The sequence below is a fragment of the Hyperoodon ampullatus genome (assembly GCF_949752795.1).
Source record: "Hyperoodon ampullatus genome assembly, chromosome: 6".
NCBI lineage: Eukaryota > Metazoa > Chordata > Mammalia > Artiodactyla > Ziphiidae > Hyperoodon > Hyperoodon ampullatus.
In genome coordinates, this window is record NC_136919.1 from 28,137,287 (window position 1) to 28,157,818 (window position 20,532).

General features: G+C 44.7%; 1 protein-coding gene across 1 annotated transcript in view; it reads right to left on the reverse strand.

Annotated features, from left to right (window-relative positions):
• Positions 1-7,788: 7,788 nt before the first annotated feature.
• GRIN3A (glutamate ionotropic receptor NMDA type subunit 3A) overlaps positions 7,789-20,532 on the reverse strand; it is a gene marked incomplete at both ends in the record, with an annotated part of 137,307 nt that continues 124,563 nt past the window's right edge. The window contains 3 exons of the mRNA XM_079707078.1: positions 7,789-8,128; positions 12,596-12,672; positions 14,242-14,406. Coding sequence (XP_079563204.1) covers positions 7,789-8,128; positions 12,596-12,672; positions 14,242-14,406 — 582 coding nt within the window. The remainder of the gene's footprint in view (positions 8,129-12,595; positions 12,673-14,241; positions 14,407-20,532) is intronic.

Sequence of the window (20,532 nt, forward strand, 5' to 3'; positions counted from 1 at the left end):
TCTTGATCATTACCTGTCCTAGAAGATGGGTAAGGACACATTGCGTGTCCTTTTGTGGTCACTACCTGTAATTAGAAGGACTGCGATGGGTTCTGCAGAGTCATGTGGAAATGGGTCAATAAACGAGTCTAACTGAGAAACCTTACAGTGTCAGCAAAGAGGTCACGGGCCTCTCGATCCCCCCTACCCAACACACACACAGAGCCATAAGGGGGTCTGGCCCTGCTTCAGGATACACGGTGCCTTTGCATTCATTAATAGGGCACTTTCCCCTTACTGTTCTCTTCTTATAAGGCAAGCATGAGCATAAGTTTGTTGTGAGGGCAAACAGACTATTTGGGCAGCTAGTGGTTTGGGTTTGCATATTAATTGTTTATGACACTTGGCTAGGAAAGCCAGCTTACCCAGCATCAGGGGACCCTGGAGCCTGTGGAATGTTGTGGAAGAAACCAGGAGTCCAATGGGAAGCTGGATTTAGGGGAAGTTCCTCTAGCTGGAGAGAGCAGGGAGCCCCTAGTCCCAACTAGCTTCAGGTCCAGGCAATACAGGAGGAGCTCTTAAAGTCATTTTTAGATAACGACCAAAAACGATGGTGACTTGGTGCACTCTGGCTTCTCATTAGAGAAGAGGTCAATGAATGGGCTTCAGGAATACCCACAAATGGTATACGAAATTTTGTTTGTGTGTGTGTACATTAGTCATAGCTTTTTTCAGATCCTTAAAGAATCAAAATTTCTTAAAGGAATTTTGAAACTTAACAAATACCAAAAAAGTTAAGAATCACTGCCCTAGATCCATAAGAGATTTTTTTGAAGATTCAAGTAATCCCTATAAATGCCAGTTTCAAAGATTATTGTAGAAGTACTAGAGTCTCTGTTTCTCTCTTTTTTTTTAAACATTTCAGGTCTTGTAGAGATGGTCTCTTATTCTTTTTTCTTTAGTTCTTACCTTGGAAATTATCTTGGCAATTTGGACCAAAATCAGGGTTGGTGTGCTCTAAGGCATATATCTTAACTGCATGGCTTGGCTCTTACCTTCTTACCTACTCTATGGATCTTTTTCAAAGGTCTTTGGCTGTTTCTGCTAGTGATTGCATTCTCATATGAATTTACAGTGGGATTTCTTGGTTCTTTTTTTAAAAAATTATTTATTTATTTATTTGGCTGTGTCGGGTCTTAGTTGTGGCATGAGGGTTCTTGGTTGCAGCATGCATGTGGGATCTAGTTCCCTGACCAGGAATCAAACCCGGGTCCCCTGCATTGGGAGCGTGGAGTCTTATCCACTGCACCACCAGGGAAGTCCCTAGGACTACATTTTATTCCCTTGTTTAATGAGAGTTCCCATAGCATTTTGTTCTAGCGTAGAATTGAACCAAAAGGATCTTAGGTTTCTCCTTGCTCACTCAACCCATTTATGCATTTGTGGAGTGCTTATTGAGATTCCAGGCACTATGCTAAACGTATTTCTCATGAAGTCAGACTTGGGTGAGTATGGCCCAGCTGCTTAGCAAGTTACTTCAGCTCTCTCTGTTTCAGATTCTTCATCTATAAAATAATAACTACTTTGTAGGATTGTTTTGAGGATGAAATGAGACAATATATACAAAACATTTAGCCCAGTGCTTGCACCTAGTAAATGCTCAAGACAGCATTTTGCAAATAAAGAAATTGAGAGGTCAGTTTTTCTTTCTTCTACATTTTCTTTCTGTTTCTAGGAAAAACAAGACTGACATGTTCTTTGGAATCTAGGCCATGTGTGTTTATCTGTGTCTGTCTGTCTCTAAGTCCACCTGTCCCTGTTAAATGATGCCATGGCCAAGTCATTCCAGAACATCAAAAGGTTAACTTCATTTGCTCACTGCCCTACAAACAAATGCATGTGAATGACAGCCAGGTCCACCTAGTGGTGAGGATCCTGATCTTTTCACAAATCCGTTTTCAGCTTAAAATCCTTGAATGGTTCCTGTAGTCTTTGGGATACAAATCCAATTTAGCACAGTGATCTTGCCTCTGCTTTTCTCTTTCCGGGCCTGATGGCTTGCTACCCACTGTGTGCTTTATGTTTCTGTCATATTGAACTATTTGATGTTCCTAAGTGCCTTGATTGCCATAGTTTCCCAACTCCAGAACTGCACGTGCTGTTTTGTTTTTTTTTAACCTGGGATGCCTATTACCCTCCACTCAATTTCTCCACTGCACACTGCACACACACACACACAGGAAAAAGGGAAAAAGTGTCTTCTTTGCTCCCGTAGTACCCGATGTGCATTTCTTTATCAGAGTACACGCCACATTGTTTTCCCAGTTTGTGTCTCCCCACTAGACTGAGCTCCATGGGATCAGAATCTGCTTTATGTCTTTCTATCTCCAGCAGCCAGCCCAATGCCTGGCTCAGAATAAGCATCTAAAAAATGAATGACTGAATGATGCACAACAGACTTGGGTAAGTTGGTGGTTGAACTAGGTTATATAGTAGGTCTATATTTTTGTAGGATTTGATTTGGGTATATGCCAAAAGATTGTGTGGGAAGAATGCATCCATCCAGCTAGCAGATTCATGACAGCAAGTTTGCCAGCAGCTAATCGTAAAATGCCTGAGACTGCAGGACTGCTGAGTGATTTGCAGCTGTGTTTGCACCAGTTCTTGGTTGGACTAGAAAGCAAAAAGAGATGCCTGAAACAGTATTTCTGTGCTACTCAAGGGCTACAGTGTGGAGTTCAGTGGACCATGGCAGGTGCAGTTACCACGTGAGCTTTCTGTGGAGCTGGGGACCAGGCTGAGGCATGGGCAGGAGGCAGTATGGCAGAAAGACTAGAGGGGGAGGGTTAGAGGAAGAAGGGGAAGTTGTAAGGAAATAATCAGTATGCTGACAACATAGTATGGTTGTTCTGGAATTGCACTGCTTGCATATGAATCTCTGCCACTACTCATATTAGCTGTGGGACTGTGGGCAGCTCTCATAGTTCCCCGACCCTTAGTCTTTCCATCTATAAACTAGAGGTCCAGCTTATCTACTCTAGACTAGGTCTAGAGTATCAATCTCACGGAATTTTAATGGAGATTAAATGAGATCACAGTTACTAAAATAGGTGCTCAGTAAATGTCAGCTATTATATATAGTATTATCAGTTTACAGGTTGTGAGAAGGACAGATGAGAAGGTCCCTGAGGTTAAAGACCATGCCCATCTTATGATGGTCTCCAGCACTTGGCACATAAATATAAATTCTTTAACAAATGTTTGTTGAATTACTAAATGAGGGTGGTTGGAGCAGAGTTTTTTAGAGATCTCTTAATAGTGTGGCTTTTCCTAGAATGTCTCAGACGAAGCTATTTCAGTTTAACTGCATGATGCCAGGGCTCTGAGTTTGCTCAGCATGTTTTGTGTCGCTTTGGACTATACCAAAGAAATAAGCATAAGTCACAGCATCACTGGGTCTCCTGTTAGGAAGGGGCTGGTATCATGTCAACATTTGAGTCCCCAAAGACAATGCCAGCAGTACATCTGGAAGTGAAGTTTTTATCTCAACATTTATTCCACAGTCATAGAAACTGAAAATGGAAAAGGCCTGAGGACATCTAGTCCATCCACGTGGTTGTACAAGAAAAGTGGCTGGAGCAAAACAGCCTGTTCACCTCATGCTCACAAGACAGCATTTCAGTTCTTCCTGGAAGGGAGCGATTGCAAACACATTAAAGTGAAGACACAATGCAAACACTCTTTACAAACCTTAAGAAAATACTTATAGGTACATTATTTTCATAAAACGATTAGGAACTAAACTTAAGAATGAGGGAATCCTGGATTAGATGGGTGTGGGTGGGTGAAGAAAGGAATAAGTAAACAGTGCAGAGTGAAGTGGTTTTGATGACTAGAAAGCAGTTCCTTCTGAAGACTGGATGGATTTTCTGGTTTGCCCATCAAATATATGAGTTGGGAGGAAGAGAGGCTAGTAGTTTCTTTCCCCTTAAGTCTTTATCCATACCGAGGAAGTGGTCACTAGCTCCGAGGCTCTAACAGACCCAGCACCATCACTGAGAAGTCTGTTGCCCAGGTGACATAGCTCTGTCCTGCTCAGCAGCTGCTCCACTTACTGCTTATCTGGTTGGCACAGAAGCAGCAGCTCCCATATAAGGTTTGTGCAACAGCAAGATCCGTGGATAATGGAGAGTTACCTCCAGGCACCTTAAAGACCTCGAATGATTGGGTCCCTGTGGCTGCCTCACTTGTCTGTCGCACTCATTCTTCCAACTTGTCTTCAATTGTTGGAAGGATCCCCCTGCTCCTCCACCTTGGGCATCCACACTCTGGGCCCCTTATTTTCATTATTTACATGAACCAATAGCCTTATCTGTTCCAACTTGCCCAGTCCTACTTTATTATATGCTTCCTGTGCCAGGAATTCCCCCTTGGAAAACAGGGTTGGGGGGTGTGATAGTGGACTTGTCGTGCACCTGATTTCCTAGCATCAGAGCTTGGGAAAAAATGGAGGTCTTGGGCTTCCCTGGTGTCTCAGTGGTTAAGAGTCCGCCTGCCAATGCAGGGGACATGGGTTCGAGCCCTGGTCTGGGAAGATCCCACATGCCGCGGAGCAACTAAGCCCGTGTGCCACAACTACTGAGCCTGCGCTCCAGAGCCCGTGAGCCACAAATACTGAGCCCATGAGCCACAACTACTGAGGTCTGTGTGCCTAGAGCCCGTGCTCCACAACAAGAGAAGCCACCACAATGACAAACTGGTGCACCGAAACGAAGAGTAGCCCCCGCTCACCGCAACTAGAGAAAGCCCATGCACAGCAACGAAGACCCAACACAGCCAAAAATTAAAATGAAAAAAAAAAAAAGGAGGTCTTCCTGATCTCATGGAAGAGAAGCCCACAATAGGAGGCAAGGTAGCATCCCTTATCTCCTTCTTTACCAGAAAACCACCCTCCACCTGAAGACTTCTGATCCTTGTGTTTCTTGAGCCTGAGGGGAGTTGAGAGAACAGAGGTGGAGCAGAACAGGAAGGAAGGTTTTCAAAGGACCCACCATTTCATGAAATCTTTTTACAAAACACAACACACTTTCACAAATTGCAAAACACTGTTCAATTACCATTCCTACTTAAGACTGCATCATTTCAACACAAGCGATTATGCTTTGTTTTTCTTTGTCCAGAACATGGAGGCATTTCAAGCAATGCTGACGGCAGTAAGCCTGCTTTCAGCTCCTGCTGCTTCTGGCCACATCCTGGCCGCAGTTTTGGCCAAGTAGTTCCTCAGAAGATATTCGAGGAGCCATGCCCTGGTCATCTACATTTTTGTGGATAGGCAGGGTGATCTGGAATATTATCACCACTGCTCAGAATTCCTCAGTAGAGAAGCTTAAGGTAAACCTGATATACAAAAATCCAAACTTACAAAACAAATACATTAAGGGATAATTAATTGCATTAAAAAAGGATTCTTTAAAAAAGAATTCACCTCTGGGTTCCTTTAAATATCCCACTTCTCAAGTACAGTCAGAATCTGAGCTGAGTTATAAAAAATGTCCAGGTACAACTTTAGGAGCATGGCTGTTACGTGAGTTGAGGTACACCTGTACATCAGCCTTCCAGGCTGCGCAGAGGTTAGGGCTGCAGAGCATGATGGCAGAGTCTCTAGAGCATCCTTAGCTGTTGCAGATGGGTGGGGATGGCTAAGGGGCATAATCTTCCAAAGGCAGTTGCAAACCTCCTTTTGTGTCTGGGGTGAGAACATGGGAGGATGGGCATTTCAAAGCAGAGCTGTCCTTTCTGTTTCCAGGGATCACTGTTCCCTCATTGTTGAACTGTTTCATCTGTGAGGTTGATGAAGTCTAACTTTAGAACCCGTCCACCTCCCTCATCAGAATCTCTAAGCCTATATCCACCCCCAGGGTTTTCTCAGACAGCTAATTGCTAGAGTCTTATCTAATTGCAGCTTAAAGTGTTATCTTTCCTTGGGGGACTGGGCAGCTCTTGGTGGAAATGCAGGGGCTGCATCCAAAAGTAGGGGAAGAAATTTTGTGATTGAGGAGCCTTCCTAATGATCTGCAGCTTACAGAGCACGGTGCTTGGCACAGTGCTGAGAACTCTTTGTAGGCCTTCAAACTGATTGGGGCAGAGCAAAGGTGATAAGCAACTGAGAAGATAAAGCAATTAATTGATAGACAAGGAAGTCTAGTCCTACATGGTGTCCTGGGGTGGGCGTGGCTGTGTGGACAGTGAATCATCAGGTGTGTGATGAAGCCTTTTGAGAAACTCTCAAAAAGGCTCTTCTCAATTCTCCCCATGCCTGGAGCAGCCAAATTTCTAGAACAATGTTTCTTGAAGAGTAATTTTTAGACCACATGTCAGTCACCTGGGAGTGTTGGTAACAGGTTTCTGAGCCCACATTCATGCCTTTCCCATGTCATCCTTTGGGAGAAGAGCCCTAGCAGTCAGCATCCTAATGAGTTCCTAGGTGACTGAGAACTGAAGTTCTATAGTTCACGTATTCCTTTCCCTTTCTGCGTGTCCAAGCCTTTGCACACTGGAAAAGGGATGCCTAGGCAGAGGGGAAACAGCTTACTCATATCAATCTCTTGGGGGCATTAGATGGGGTTTGGGGGAGAATCAGAGGGACCAGTGCCTGTTCACAGTTTCTCACAGATGAGGGGGTGTGAGGCTGCAAGACTGACTTGCTAGTGATCCATATAGATATGAAAAGCACAGGGCACATTTCTGAATGTTTAAGCTTGTGGTGTTCACAGGCTTGAAGTTCACTTCTGGGATTCCTATAGCTAAGACCCAGGTGACTGCTGATCTGGAAATAGCCAAATATATGGCTTGCAGAACATCTTCCCTTAACTCACAGTGCCAGCTCACATGTCCTGTGCAGGCAATTAGCAGGAATATTCCAGTTTCATCCTAAGGCCACATCCTTGCCTTGCCTTTCTCACTTTCCTTTCTGAAAGGCACACACTATAGTGGAGATGCTTAATTAGATTAGAAGTATGGGCTTATTCATTCCTTAACCAAATTGCTTTTCTGGCCCAGAGCTTTTGTTTGAAGAACATGGTATACATTTTAATGCCTCTTCTGCCTGTGCTCTTTCCGCTCACTATATCCCTGTTCCCTTTCATAGTGGCATGTAAACATGTTCCTACTAAATGTTAGTCAGGATGATGTTGGAGATCCAGGACCCTTTCAAAAACATGGCTCTTGCCTGATCCAATTAATCCTTGGCCTGCTATGATGTGAATGAGTTCAGTTAATTTATCTAAGTACCCACCTTTCTGTCTTAAGTTTCTCTAGCTCTTCCCTGGCTCCCCATTCAGACTGTAGGAACAAATCTACACTGGGGAGTTATAGCAAAAGTCACAACCCTGAATAATCCCGCTCTATACTAAGATTAAAACCAACAACCCAGTAAGACACAGGTATGAGTAACAATTTTCTCTCGTTGATAGTGCAGAGAAAGGGCTAAAAACCAGAAATGTTACTGTGGCACCAGGTGAAAAGATTAACAGGAGCTGGAGTTGTCTGGTTATTCATAGATCCCTCACAGGGTGTTTACTTCTGACTAATGTAAGATTCCTGCTCTGAAAAATCCTCCTACCCTGGAAACCTAGGAATGAGCTTGAGGAGCCTGCTGCTTTGCAGGCTAGGGAGAGCAGACTTGACCTCTAAGAAGACCCAGACCTCAACTTCCCCCCACCTTGGTCAGTAATTACAAAAGAGCATTACAAAGTGTCTTAAGGGCTCAGAAGAAGGCCAGGAACTGAGAAAAGAGAGCAGCGTGGCCACTTAGGGCTCACAAATCCGATTTGTCCTTTGGTACTCTTCCAGCTCCGTTTTCCTGCTCACAGCCAGCTGCAGCTCTTGCTGGATCACCTGAATCTGCTTCTCCAGCTCTGAGAGCTCCTGCATCACTGAGTTCCGAGCCCCATTTAGGGAGTCTGCTTTCCCATTGGTGGTCAGCGAGGCAGGAAGCTCTCTTCTTCTTGGTGGGAGAGGGATGTCTTGGTGGGTCCGGAGGCTCAGCTGGTTTTTTCCCCCCTCATCACTGAAGATGTATTTTCGTTGATTGTCATGACTCAGATTGGACGTATTCCACACAGTGAGCTGACAGGGTCCCACATTGGACCTAGGAAACCAAGAGACACTTTAGATTGACTTTCTACTCTGCAGCTCTCCCCATCTTTTAGCACTTCCTTGTGAGTAATATGGAACTGGGTACGCAAATAGAGATGGAGTCACAAAACCATGGACAGACTGCCTGCTGGAGTGTCAGGGGAATAAAAGGAGCCAATGCAGTTCTTTTCAACTGAAGTTCAATGTTTCATCAAGTCTCATGCTGTCCTGAAACTGGAATGGGTGTTTCACCTGGAGGGCTGATGGACCAAGGTATGGCACATTCTTTTATGAAGAACCTTAGATGCTTTTCTATTCTCTTCCTGCCAGTGAGGCTCAGAAAGCCGCACTGACTTGAAACAGTCTATGGCTATGAAGATGATGCTTTGGTAGAAATGAGATTCTGTTTATTCAGCTGTTGGACTCTAAGCATGGTCCTGCTGGTAGATACTCTAATATGACTCATCCTTGGCCCTGCAGGACAACCCTGATGTTTAACAGTTGAGTTTGAGGAGAATAAAAGCATTCAAGCTGCAGGTTTCAGCCCAAAGTGTCCCATTATAAGGATGACTTTGTGAGTTGAGAATGACAGCTGAGGTCTGAAGCTTAAAAAAAAAAGACCCAAGAAAGCCTCAAGTTCTTGCTGGAATAATGAAAGTCAAATTGAAATAGATTCATAATCCTCTTTCAGGCTCATGTCAAGCCACCTACCACCATCCTTGAGATGGCTGTAGACAGCAAAAGAGTTATTGCTGACCAGGCACAGGAAGAGGGGGTCTGGTTTCTGACATACACTTTGACAGATGCAATGAGAAGAGCTTCTTGCTATAAGAACAGATTAGAGCCCTGAGCACGTGGCTGCTAATTTCTTCTAGCCTTGTTGAAGGAGAAGGAGGAAGAGGAGGCGGAGGAGGATTATGACCACTTTTGCAATCTACCACAGGGCAAAACAAAATAGAAACACTCTATTAAGTCCTTGTGTCTTTGTTCCCATCCATGTAACTGAATCAAGACTTTATTCCTGGACTCTTACTAACCAGGAGGAGAAGGGAAGGACCTGCAGGCGAGGGGAAAAGGGAGAGATAATTAAGTGTTGATTCAGTTACATGGATAAGAACAAAAACACAAGGACTTAACTAAGGTGATCCTGTTTCATTTTGCCCTGTGGTAGATTGAAAAAGTGATCATAATCCTTTGTTCTTCCTTTCATCCATATCCCTCTGCAGTGTGACTTAGCAACTCACCCTTATCAAGGGGGATTCCAGGGGAAAGTCTTCTTTCCCTCCCCCTTGAATTTGGCCTGGTCACATGACTTGTTCTGGCCAATAGAAAGTGGCAGAAGTGGCAGATGGTGGTTCCAAGTCTTGCACACTTCCACTGCCTCTCTCAGAACCCTGCTGCTACAGTGGAACCAGTCCAGACTAGTCTACTGGTTGATAACAGACCACTGGAGAGAGTCCCCAGTCTTCCCAGTTGACCAGCTGAGGCCATCCTAGACCAACCAGCCCTCTGCTTCTCCCTCCTTTCCCCAAGCTGGCTGTAGACACAGGAGCAAATGTGACCACGATCAGCCAAGTTTGGCCCAAATCAGTAGCCTGCACAGCTGACACATAGATTCATAAGCAACTCGCTGTTGTTTAAAACATTATGAACTGAGATGATTTCTCACACAGCAAAAACTGATTGATACGTGCTCCGAGCCATTAAAACACACAAACACATTCCAAACCACTCTGCAGTTCTTTAACATTTCTCATGATTTAAGTCCCATATAAATGAGCAGGGAGCACCACAGCCCAGCTTTCCTGTGTTCTGGGCTGGGTAAAAGTTCTATAATGAGCTCACTTACAGCTCCATTGTCTTTACACTGGGTCAAAGGTGTGGTTATAATTTTCCTTCTAGCCTTACAGTTCCCTTTAATTCTTCCTTCAAATCTTTTACTATTGAGTTTGAATAATTTCAAAACAATCTTGGTTGTGGCATGTGTTATTTGTATATATATGGTTTACAAGTTTTGTATATCTTGAGGTGAGAGGAAAGAGAAAAGAGGAGGTGTATTGGAAACCTGGTGGCGTGAAGGACAGACGAAAATTTACATGAAATCTCATGTTGAATAAGGACTATATATATAGTCTTTTGCAATATATACTTTTTTCCTCTGCTTTAAATAGAAAAAGAGCAAAATCTTTTCATACCATGGCCCATAATTTCCTCAGGCCTTTCCTCAAACCCGTATGTTAGTAATTCATTCACTTATCTATTATTTTATTCACTCAATAAATATGAAACATAGGGGAGGGATGTCAAGTTGCAGTGGATAAAGGTATTTGCATAGATATTCTTCCAAAGAAAAAAGAGGGAGAGAGTTTTTGAGCCAACGGACCTAACTCTAGGATCATGGAATGATTCATAGTGGGGGAAATCCTGGGAGTTAGGCATCAACACATTTTCCTGGAATGTCCAGGCAACCTCAGAAATCAGGCAAATAGAAATAGCCAATCTGTTTTTTTCCAGAGCTTTGTACATATATCTGGGAATATAATATAGAAGAATAAGCAAAAGCTGGCTTCCATGACATACTCTAGGTGGTAGCATCACAAGTGCTCTGATGATTGACATGCGGCTCTGAGCCACCTATGAATGCAAGGTGATAGGTGCTGAATGCCAGATATGGTGTCTAATTGGAAGAAATGAACGTGTTATATTGTTGGCCTCTACAGTGTTTTGATTGTGGTTTGCAAGCTTCCTCAGCCTTAGAGTGTAAGGCGACCAGTGAGTTAACTAAATTTAACACTAAAAAGCTTTCACAGGACAATTTTGTAATGCTGAGGTTCAATACTCCACTAGACCATTCAGAAGAGATGTGACAGCTGTGAGCCCTCAAACACTCACTGCGTTTGAAAGGTTATAGGTGGGTGTTGGGTTGTAGGGAGGTACCACAGGAAACATGGGCCCAATAAGCCATGAGGGTGTATTGCCTTAGCTCCTTCTCAAAATAAGGGATTTCAGAAGGGAATCTGTCAACAAAAATGGATAAGCTGAGTGAAAGATGCATTTGGTTCTGAATTTAGGTGAGAGAAATGCAAATAGGAGTCATCTCACAGTTGGAAATGGGATCACTGGCAGCTCCCTGTTTCTATTATGGCTGGAAAACAAATGCTTTGTTATTATGAGATGGTGTCTTTGCTGCTATGTCTTCTTGTGTTCCTCTCTCGTTAAAAATTTATGTTAAAAATAATTATAGAAAAAAAATATGTAACACGACATAGAACAGCTGTGACCTGATTAGCCTGCAGCTTGTTGCTGATGGGGCCGCAGTGTGATACAGGAACACCACAGACCCTGAGGGAGAGGGGTGTGTGCTCGCTGCCTGGAAAGAGAGGCTTTAAGAGATAACGGAAATGATTCTGACAAGCTCGATGCAAACTGCAGAGAAGGGGACTGCAGCAGTCCCCAAGGAGGTAAAAATAATGAAAAAGAATCATGTTTTCCACCCCCTTTTCCTTGTCCTCTATTGTGAATAAGAAGTGTGCGTGTCAGGTTTTAAAATTACCCAGAAAGCCAAGCTTGGAGCTGAGGATCTGACATAGATGACAGAGTTGCTTGGAGGAAATGCTGTAAACCGAGGCCTCTGGACATAAGAAAGAACCAGGACGCTGTCTTAGGCAGCATGAAACAGAGGCCAGCCAGGTACTAGACCCAGATACTTCTAACATCTTTAGCCACCATGAATGAGGCAACAGTCTTCCACAGGCTGGATGTGGGGAAGATGCAGTTTCAATTTTCAAATGTCAACTATGCATTTAATGCTTGTTACTTCCTAGTAATGAGATGCTCTTTTCTGGGGAGTTTGTAGTAACAGTGCCGGAAAATAGGTTAAACAGAACACGTCTGTTGCATATTTCAAATATTCCTAGGAGTGCTGGAAAGGAGTGGGGAGTGGAAACATGCCAAAAGGGCACTATTGCATGAAATTGCCTGTGGTACTTATGAATTAAGTCTAACTTGTATTTTGTACACAATAATAGCTAAAATAGCTTTGTTTTCAGGGCTTTAGATGTGTTTTATCATTGAATTCTTACAGCATCTCTAGAAAGTAGGTACTCTATTTATCTAATTTTCACGAGTGAGGAAATTGGGGCATAGAGAGGTTAAATAAAGGACTTGCCGAAGACCACACATATTGTAAGTGCCAGAGTCAGTATTTGGATCCAGATGCTTGACCTTAGAGATCACACCAGCACTTAAACCACAACATATATTGCCTCTACTGCATTTCAGTGTCCATCTATGTACAGATATGTTTTTTATTTTGTCTGTTCTACTTCTATTTGAGACCACGTATTTTTACTGATGGTGTTTATCAACAACTTGGTCCTGATTTGATTCATTATACATAATTTCCCTTTTGAGCATGAAGTCTCAGTTACATCTCTAAACTTCTAACAAACATAAATGACACCTGGAACCGGCCTCTTACCTCTTTTCCACACGCTTAGTCTTGAAACGCTGCCGCTTCTCCTCTACGAATGAGGTGTTTAGTGCTCTATGTAATCTCTGGCAGAAAGAACAGATTCACACACAGAGACTGTTAGAAACACACAACCAGGGGACAAAGTACCCCCTGAGATTTAATCTCTTCACTACAAACCTAGGCCTCTTTAAACAACTTAACAACGATGCCGGAAAAAAGATCAATATTCAGTCCCAAATCTCAAGAGAGCAAAAATTCTGATTATAAGTTATTATTCTACCTGGAGGAAAGAAAAATAATTTGATGGGAAGCTTAGAAATACTCTGAGTTGTAAAAAGGTATGCGATATAAAGAAGAGTTATAACCAACACGTGGCAAAGGGCCTGGTACAATCGCTAAAGGTGAGTCAAAAACTTAAGTCTGACTTCTTAACAGCCAAAACAAAGAAGGTAAGAACTGCTGATTAATTAAATTAATCATGCTAGCATACAACGGAGAGGATCAGTTGTCTGCAGCGTCCTCCTTAGGAGACCAAATAGGTCCTAGGATGAAAGTAGGAACAACAGGGTTCACAGGTAACCAAACCAATGATAGTGACCTATTTGGAAAAATGTATTGCGTTAACAAAGCAGCGAGTCAGCATAACAATGCAGGGGGCAAAGGTGGCAGAACTGGCAGCCTCACTACTGAGAGGCTGCGATGATAGTGCACTGGGAAGTAGGAGGGAGTCCGTCGGAGGTCAGGATGGCTCCTCCGGCCTCGCTCGACACCGCGCTCGGGGGATCTGCTGCCTTTGCTAGAGCTCCTTCATCAGTAAGAAGCCTTCGGAGTACATTTTGGCTCTCAGTGCCAGTTTCCATCAGGGTGAGATGTGCAAAGGGATACGCTTGCATGGTGGTCTGCCTGACATTTTCAGTTCTCTCTGTAAGTGAGTGTGTAGGTGTCTGGATTACATGAAGGAACTTTGATCCTATGAGCTTGGCCTTGGCACCAGTGGACTTCAGAGCTCTGGACCATTGAAATGCAGTGAGAACAGGGGCTGGTAGGTTCATCTAAAGGGAAATGGACTTCAAGCTCATGTAATGGGTTTCAATTTTTTTTTTTTTTTTTGCGATACGTGGGCCTCTCACTGTTGTGGCCTCTCCTGTTGCGGAGCACAGGCTCCGGACGCGCAGGCTTAGCGGCCATGGCTCACGGGTCCAGCCGCTCCACGGCATGTGGGATCCTCCCGGACCGGGGCACGAACCCGTGTCCCCTGCATCGGCAGGCGGACTCTCAACCACTGAGCCACCAGGGAAGCCCTAATGTGTTTCAATTTTGGCAAGAAAAGAGTCTATAGGAAACAAATCTTTCACACCATCTCTTCAGACTGTCACTAAGAGAAGCCAGGTTAAAAGCGATGCTATTGCTTCCGCTGTGAGCAACAGTGGAGGGTTATATGAAAGGCACGAGCATTATGGGATAGTTTAATTTAAGGGGCAAGTGAATTAATGGGATAGAGGGAACTCCATCTTGTACATTGAGAGTGTCTACACAGCCCTGGTTCTCTTGGTAACCTGTCATTTGTCAGTCTGACTTGGGGTCCTGGATTCTCCCATTACTGGGAATTCTGACGGTTAGGAATATTAGAGGAAGATGCCTGTGGCACTCACCTGACTGGTGTGGAGCCAGTATTGCAGCCTAGATTTGTTCTTGATGCGTGGGAGCAGCAGCCTGTACACTATGTGCTCACCAATGGTGGTCAAGATGGAGAGACCAAATCCAATGCACAGCAGCACGAAGAGTCCAGAGAAGTGTTTGATGCCCATTTGCAAAGTCTGTGGCAGAACAGGAAAGGAAAGGCAATGAATGTGATGCTCCATCTGGTCCCACGATTGTTCACTCTTAGATGCAAATTCTTTTTTGCTGGACCCAAGGAAAGCTGGAGATTGTTCCTCTGCATGCTCCGCAGACATCACTAAACTACACTGTGAAGGGAATCCATCCAGGACTGAGGGTTGCTGCAGGGCACAATTCCTGGGGTGCTACTCACATACAGTCCTATTGTATGAATGGTTTCTGGAGTCGTGCAGAGGCCCTGCATCTGGACTACCCTATGGTCTCAAGAGAGACACAGAGAGATAGACATCGAGAGAAACTGAAAATTGAAACAATATAATATATCAAAACATTAGTTATCAAGGAAAGAACCTCTCTCAGGGACAGAGAATGAGTAGATTTAAGGGGAAAAAATGATGAGTTCAATAATTTTGACATTTAGATCTGCCAGGGAACATGGAGATCATCTAGTTAAATGTCCTCATTTTAAAGATGAGGAACCTGGGCCAGAGAAGTGAAGGAAATTGAGCCAGGTCACAAAATTAGACAGCCACAGAGGAGAAAGAGAAGGGACCTATTTGTTGATTGCTTACTTTTTTTTTTTTGCGCCGAGATAGGTACAATAACTGCAATTTATAGTTGAGGAAACTGAAGTTCCTGCAGCATTTAAGTGACAAAGCTGGTCTATAAGTCAATGTTTGTTTAGCTCCAAAGCCTGGGCTCTTTCTACTCTACAACAAAAGAGCAACAACAGCCATAAATATAATAACTTTAACACTTGTGACAGGCACTTTGCTAAATGATTTACACGAAGTCCTTATGAAATACGTATCATCCAGTCACCGACATCGATGACCAATCAGTCCTGCAGAAAGAAAGACATTTGATACCTTGAGTGCCTACTATGTGCCAGGCACTCTCCCAAGTACTGGGGGGTGAAGATAGGAGGGTTATGTCCCTGCCTTCAATCAGCTTGAATCAAGGGAGGAAGCAAACATTTATACCCCATGGTAAATTGATCCATGCCTCCTGGGTTTTGCAGAGAAGCTGGCTTATGAGATAAGATTTAAAGTAAGGGAGGTAGAATGTGGAGGCTCGGGTGGGAAAGTAGCACTCTAAGCTGAGGGAAGCAGAAACAAAGAATGTAACAAAGACATGAACTTCCAGCACAGTGATCTGGGGGCTTGTGAAATAGAGAGCTGTGTTCAGGGGTAGGGTGCAGAAGGTCTGTGTCCTGAGGGAGAAACAGGCCCGCACTAGGCAAGCCTAGATTAAGTACCTCACCCAAGATCATACAAACCAATGCTAAGGAGCCTAGGTGTCATTCCTTTGCTGGAGGCTTTTGGTCACCATCATCATCGACAATTATTTAGCACTTAATATGTGGAAGACACAGTTCTGAGCTCTTTATCAATGTAGCAACTTGCTTAATCTTCCTAAGCACCTATGAGAGAGGTACTGTTACTACCTCCATTTTACAGGTGAGGAAGCTTAGGAACAAAAGAATTAAGTGACTTGTCCAAGGTCACATAACTAGTAAAGGTCAGAGCTGGAGTTCACACCCTGGTAGTCTGGCTCCAGAGCCTACACTCTTAACCACATCATTTGACTGACATGAGTGATCCTCCTGTCCTCTTGATGGGTCTTCCTTTCTTTCATTCTCTCCACCTCTACCCCCAGTCCTGGAGAAGCAGCCATTCGGGATGGCTCAGACATGGCTAGACCTCCGTGGTATGCCAGGAAGTCTATCTGGGGACCCAGACTCAGAGGCAGAGTTTGGAGATTTCAGTCTTTGGGGGAGCCTGGGTCATGGAATCTCTTTTCCTCCATGACACTACTTCTGGCAGTGGCTCTGGACCAAAGATGGGTGCTAGGATCCCTGAAGAAGAAAAGACGAGGTGAGCAGGGGCATAGAGTATGCACCAGGTTTAGGAGACTGGGACACAGGCAGGAAAACTAGCACACACCTGAGAATGAAGGAGGAAGCCCAGCCTTAGGCAACAAGAAATGCTGGTCTAGGAAATGTGAGAGGTGTATCGGACCCTGAAGGCTACTCGGGTACGAGGGCTTTTCCTGGGACATCTCTGTACAAGTGGTGACCAACCTGACCTCCAGAAAGTATACACAAATGTGTTTGAAAACCTCCCTTGGCCTGGGCCTGTTGTAATGTGTAAAGGATACGGCTATTACAGAAGGATTCAATTACTACTGCTGTGGATGAAGAACGCCCTGGGGGAATTAATTTTGGACTTTAACACTAACAGCATCAAACACTCAGCAAAACGCTAAACAGACTGGTGTTGCTTTCTTATAAGGTGCTGCCAAGATGAAGAAGAAAAATGTAACTTACAGTGAATCACCCTGCTTTTAAAAGCATGATGTTCCCTCTGTTTTTTTCTGCATAACAGTAATTAGTCTCATTTTCCTCTTATTATCTCAATAACAAAGAGGCTGTATTCAGTTTATTTTATACATTTCTTTCTTTAAATTTCTGTTGTTTACATCCACATGCTAATAGACTAATAGAAGTAGTTGCTGTGTTTTTTTTTAATTGGACATCTGTGTGCCAGACACCATATATGCATATTATGATCTTATAATAACATTGTAAGTTAAGTATTATTATCCCTATTTTACATTTGAGGAAACTGAGGCTCATTAAATACCATACCCAAGATCATATAAGCTAATAAGTGGGGAAGCCAGGCTATGGATCCAGGATTGTCTGATGCCAAAGCCCGCACTGCCTTTAAGCGAACACCATTCACAGGTACCCCTTGCTATCTGAACTCTTACTATTCCCTGTTACAACTTGCAAAAAATTTTATTCAGAACTCACCATCTGAATAGAAAATCCACTATAATCTGCCTTTGGGCACCAATGAAAATGTTTATACTGTGTCTGGGTCTCAGTGATAAGATGTACCGCTGCAGTTGTAATTCAGCTGTCCTTCCCCTAGGACCACACTGCTTCAATGTGCTATGCATTACATATGTGCATCGGCACCACATTATCAAGTGAAAACTTTTTGTCTGATAGAGTGGAACTTGCTCAACTTGACATTTATCACTGGTCAGAGGAAGAAGAAGAGCAATGAATATTCAATGTCAATCTTTAAAATAAATTTAAGTGATGCAGACAAAATAATGACTGCAGGTGCAAGTGACAGGAGTAGAAACATCACATTCAGAAATGCAATCACAGCCCAGTCTCATGTTGTCAAGAGCTGTATTAATGAAAGCAAAGAAATGCAAACAGACATAAGTTTTTTATTTTCTTCATCCCATTACTTTATCCCATTTGATAGCTCACAGCCACACACTTCTGGAGTCTCAAGAGCCAAGGAGAGAAGACTGTCCCAGGATTTAGCCACAGGCAAATCTCAGGCATTTATGGCTTCACTTACTTCTTCACAGGCTCACTCTAGCCCATCCAATCTCACTCCGTTAACTCTTTTTTTTTTTTTTTTTTTGCGTTACGCGGGCCTCTCACTGTTGTGGCCTCTCCCATTGCAGAGCACAGGCTCCGGACACGCAGGCTCAGCGGCCATGGCTCACGGGCCCAGCCGCTCCGCGGCACGTGGGATCTTCCCGGACCGGGGCACGAACCCGTGTCCCCTGCATCGGCAGGCGGACTCTCAGCCACTGCGCCACCAGGGAAGCCGTTAACTCTTTAATCAATACGTAACCACTCAAAAAATTGTCTTGCTTGCATATCAGCCTGTAGGTAACCATGCTGAAACTGGCACAACAAAGCCATGGAATACCTTACCATTAGATCTACACAGTTTAAAAGAAAGGGAAAGGTTTAGAGGCTAAAATATTTTTTTTTTTTTTTTTTTTTTTTTTTTTTTTTTTTTGGTGGTATGCGGGCCTCTCACTGTTGTGGCCTCTCCCGTTGCGGAGCACAGGCTCCGGACGCTCAGGCTCAGCGGCCATGGCTCACGGGCCCAGCCGCTCCGCGGCACGTGGGATCTTCCCGGACGGGAGCACGAACCCGTGTCCCCTGCATCGGCAGGCGGACTCTCAACCACTGCGCCACCAGGGAAGCCCGAGGCTAAAATATTTGATGACTGAATTATTATCCTGACTGAATTAACTAGATCTTAAAGAAGCATGGAAGGGTGGAAAGAACTAGAATAGTATAATAGGGGCGGGGCGGCGGCTGTTAGCGCGAGACCGAGATGGTTAGCGCGGGACCGAGATGGTTAGCGCGAGACTGAGATGGTTAGCGCGAGACCTCGAGACCTCGAGACCTCGAGACCAGTAGTTTTCGGCGGCTAGAGGTCTCGCTCTGCAGACAGCCAAGCGGGCTGTAGTCCCCATAGTAGAGAGTGCGGTGAGAGGCGGATCGCGGTCTTCTCTCAGGGGCCCTCCCTTCCAGGCCTTCTGGCCTCGGGCTGGTGGTTGAGCCGGGGGGGGGGGGGGGGGGGGGGCCGGGCCCGCACACAGGCTGAGGGCTGTGTCCTGCAGAGCTCCAGAGCCCTCGCCATGGCCCCCTACTGGCCGGGCCCAGGCCTTGAGGCAGCAGCGAACCTCTGCCCCATCCCCACCTCCGCCACCTAGTGGCGGCGGCAGTCACCGTGGGTCACCGTCCGTGGGACCCGGCCCTCGTCTGGGGGGTCTGAGGAGCCTGAGGGCCGGCTGGGTCCTGGGCGCCTGGCTCCCTCAGTGATGACGGCTGCGCAGGATCTGGGGACCTAGCCCTGAGGGTGCTGCCAGCTGAGCTCTGCCTCTTCAGTCGGGCTGGGCACTGGCAGGAGGACCCAGACTGAGTGCTGGACTAACGCTCCCGGGCAGGGTAACTGGCCCCCCGCACGGACCCCTTCCTCTTAGCCAGGGCCTGGGCCTCAGAGGGCGAAAGTCGAGCCTTGCGACCTTGAATTTGTTGTGTTAAAAGCCGCAAGGAGGCATGGAGACAGAACTAAATGCCTCCCCTTCCCTTTCTTGTCAGAACAAAGAATAACATTTGTTTTGGTGAGGTTTACAGGAACATCATGACCTCAAGAACAAAGGATCTGACGCCAAGAAGTCTGCGTCAACTAACCACGCCCCTCCCTCACCTTTCCTATAAAAGGTCTTTGCTGAAAGCTTTCTGGGAGTTCGGCGTTTTCAAGGTATGAGCCACCCGTCTCCTTGCATGGCCCTGTAATCAACCTTTCTCTATTCCAAACTCCGATGTTTTGGGATTGTTTGGCCTCACTGCGCATGGGGCACACGGACTTGCATTCTGTAACAATAGGGCAATCAAATCTTAACTGTCTACTTAATAGCAGTAAACAACTTGGAGAATTTGCTTAATGTCAGTTTTCCCCATCTGTAAAATGGGGCTAATATATTTTAAACAGTTGTATGAGGATTAAAGCTGTTACTAGCCAATATGATAAATCATTATTATTGTTGTTATTATTACTAATTTTATTACTATTTACCCTGCTGGTGGAGATGAAGGCTTAAAGAAAGAATATTTGGCAGCCTGGGCACTTAAGTGTATGTGCATTCATTTAATGAACACTCCTTGTGTACCGTGTACAATATGCCAATCGCTGCTCTAAGCCCTTTGCCAGCATTAACTTCAGCTCCTCCAGAGCACTGTTCTTTGGGGGCTGATGGCAGATTTTCCATCGCAGGCTTGAGGAATGCAGTGACGGACCTCACTCGTACTCTTATGGGAGTCCTCATGGTTTTCTCCTGAGTAATGCCTTGATGGTTGTCCTTTAGGAAGGAGTCATCAGTGTGGAAACTCTTAAGTAAGTGTCTTCCTCTATACGGTGTGTTTTTAGGAGGTAGCGAGGGGCAGTGGTGAGAGCATAGGAATTAAATAGACCAGGTTCCAGTCCCTGCTGTGCCCCATGAGCTGTGAGCTCTTAGAGGAGCTGTTACTGTCCCAGCCTCGGTGTCCTCATCTGTAAAGTGGTGATAATAATCACTTGCTTTATATATTCTAAGAGTGAGATGAGGGATTGCATATAGAAATATTATGTAGAAGGAGAAATATCATCCCAAGAGTTAACTAATTTAATGGTGAAACAGACATTACCAGGAAGATGGTACCACTTCTTTGAAATAAAACGGTGCACAATCAGAATTGCTTTACTCCTGCCTTGTAGAGGAGGTAATGTGAT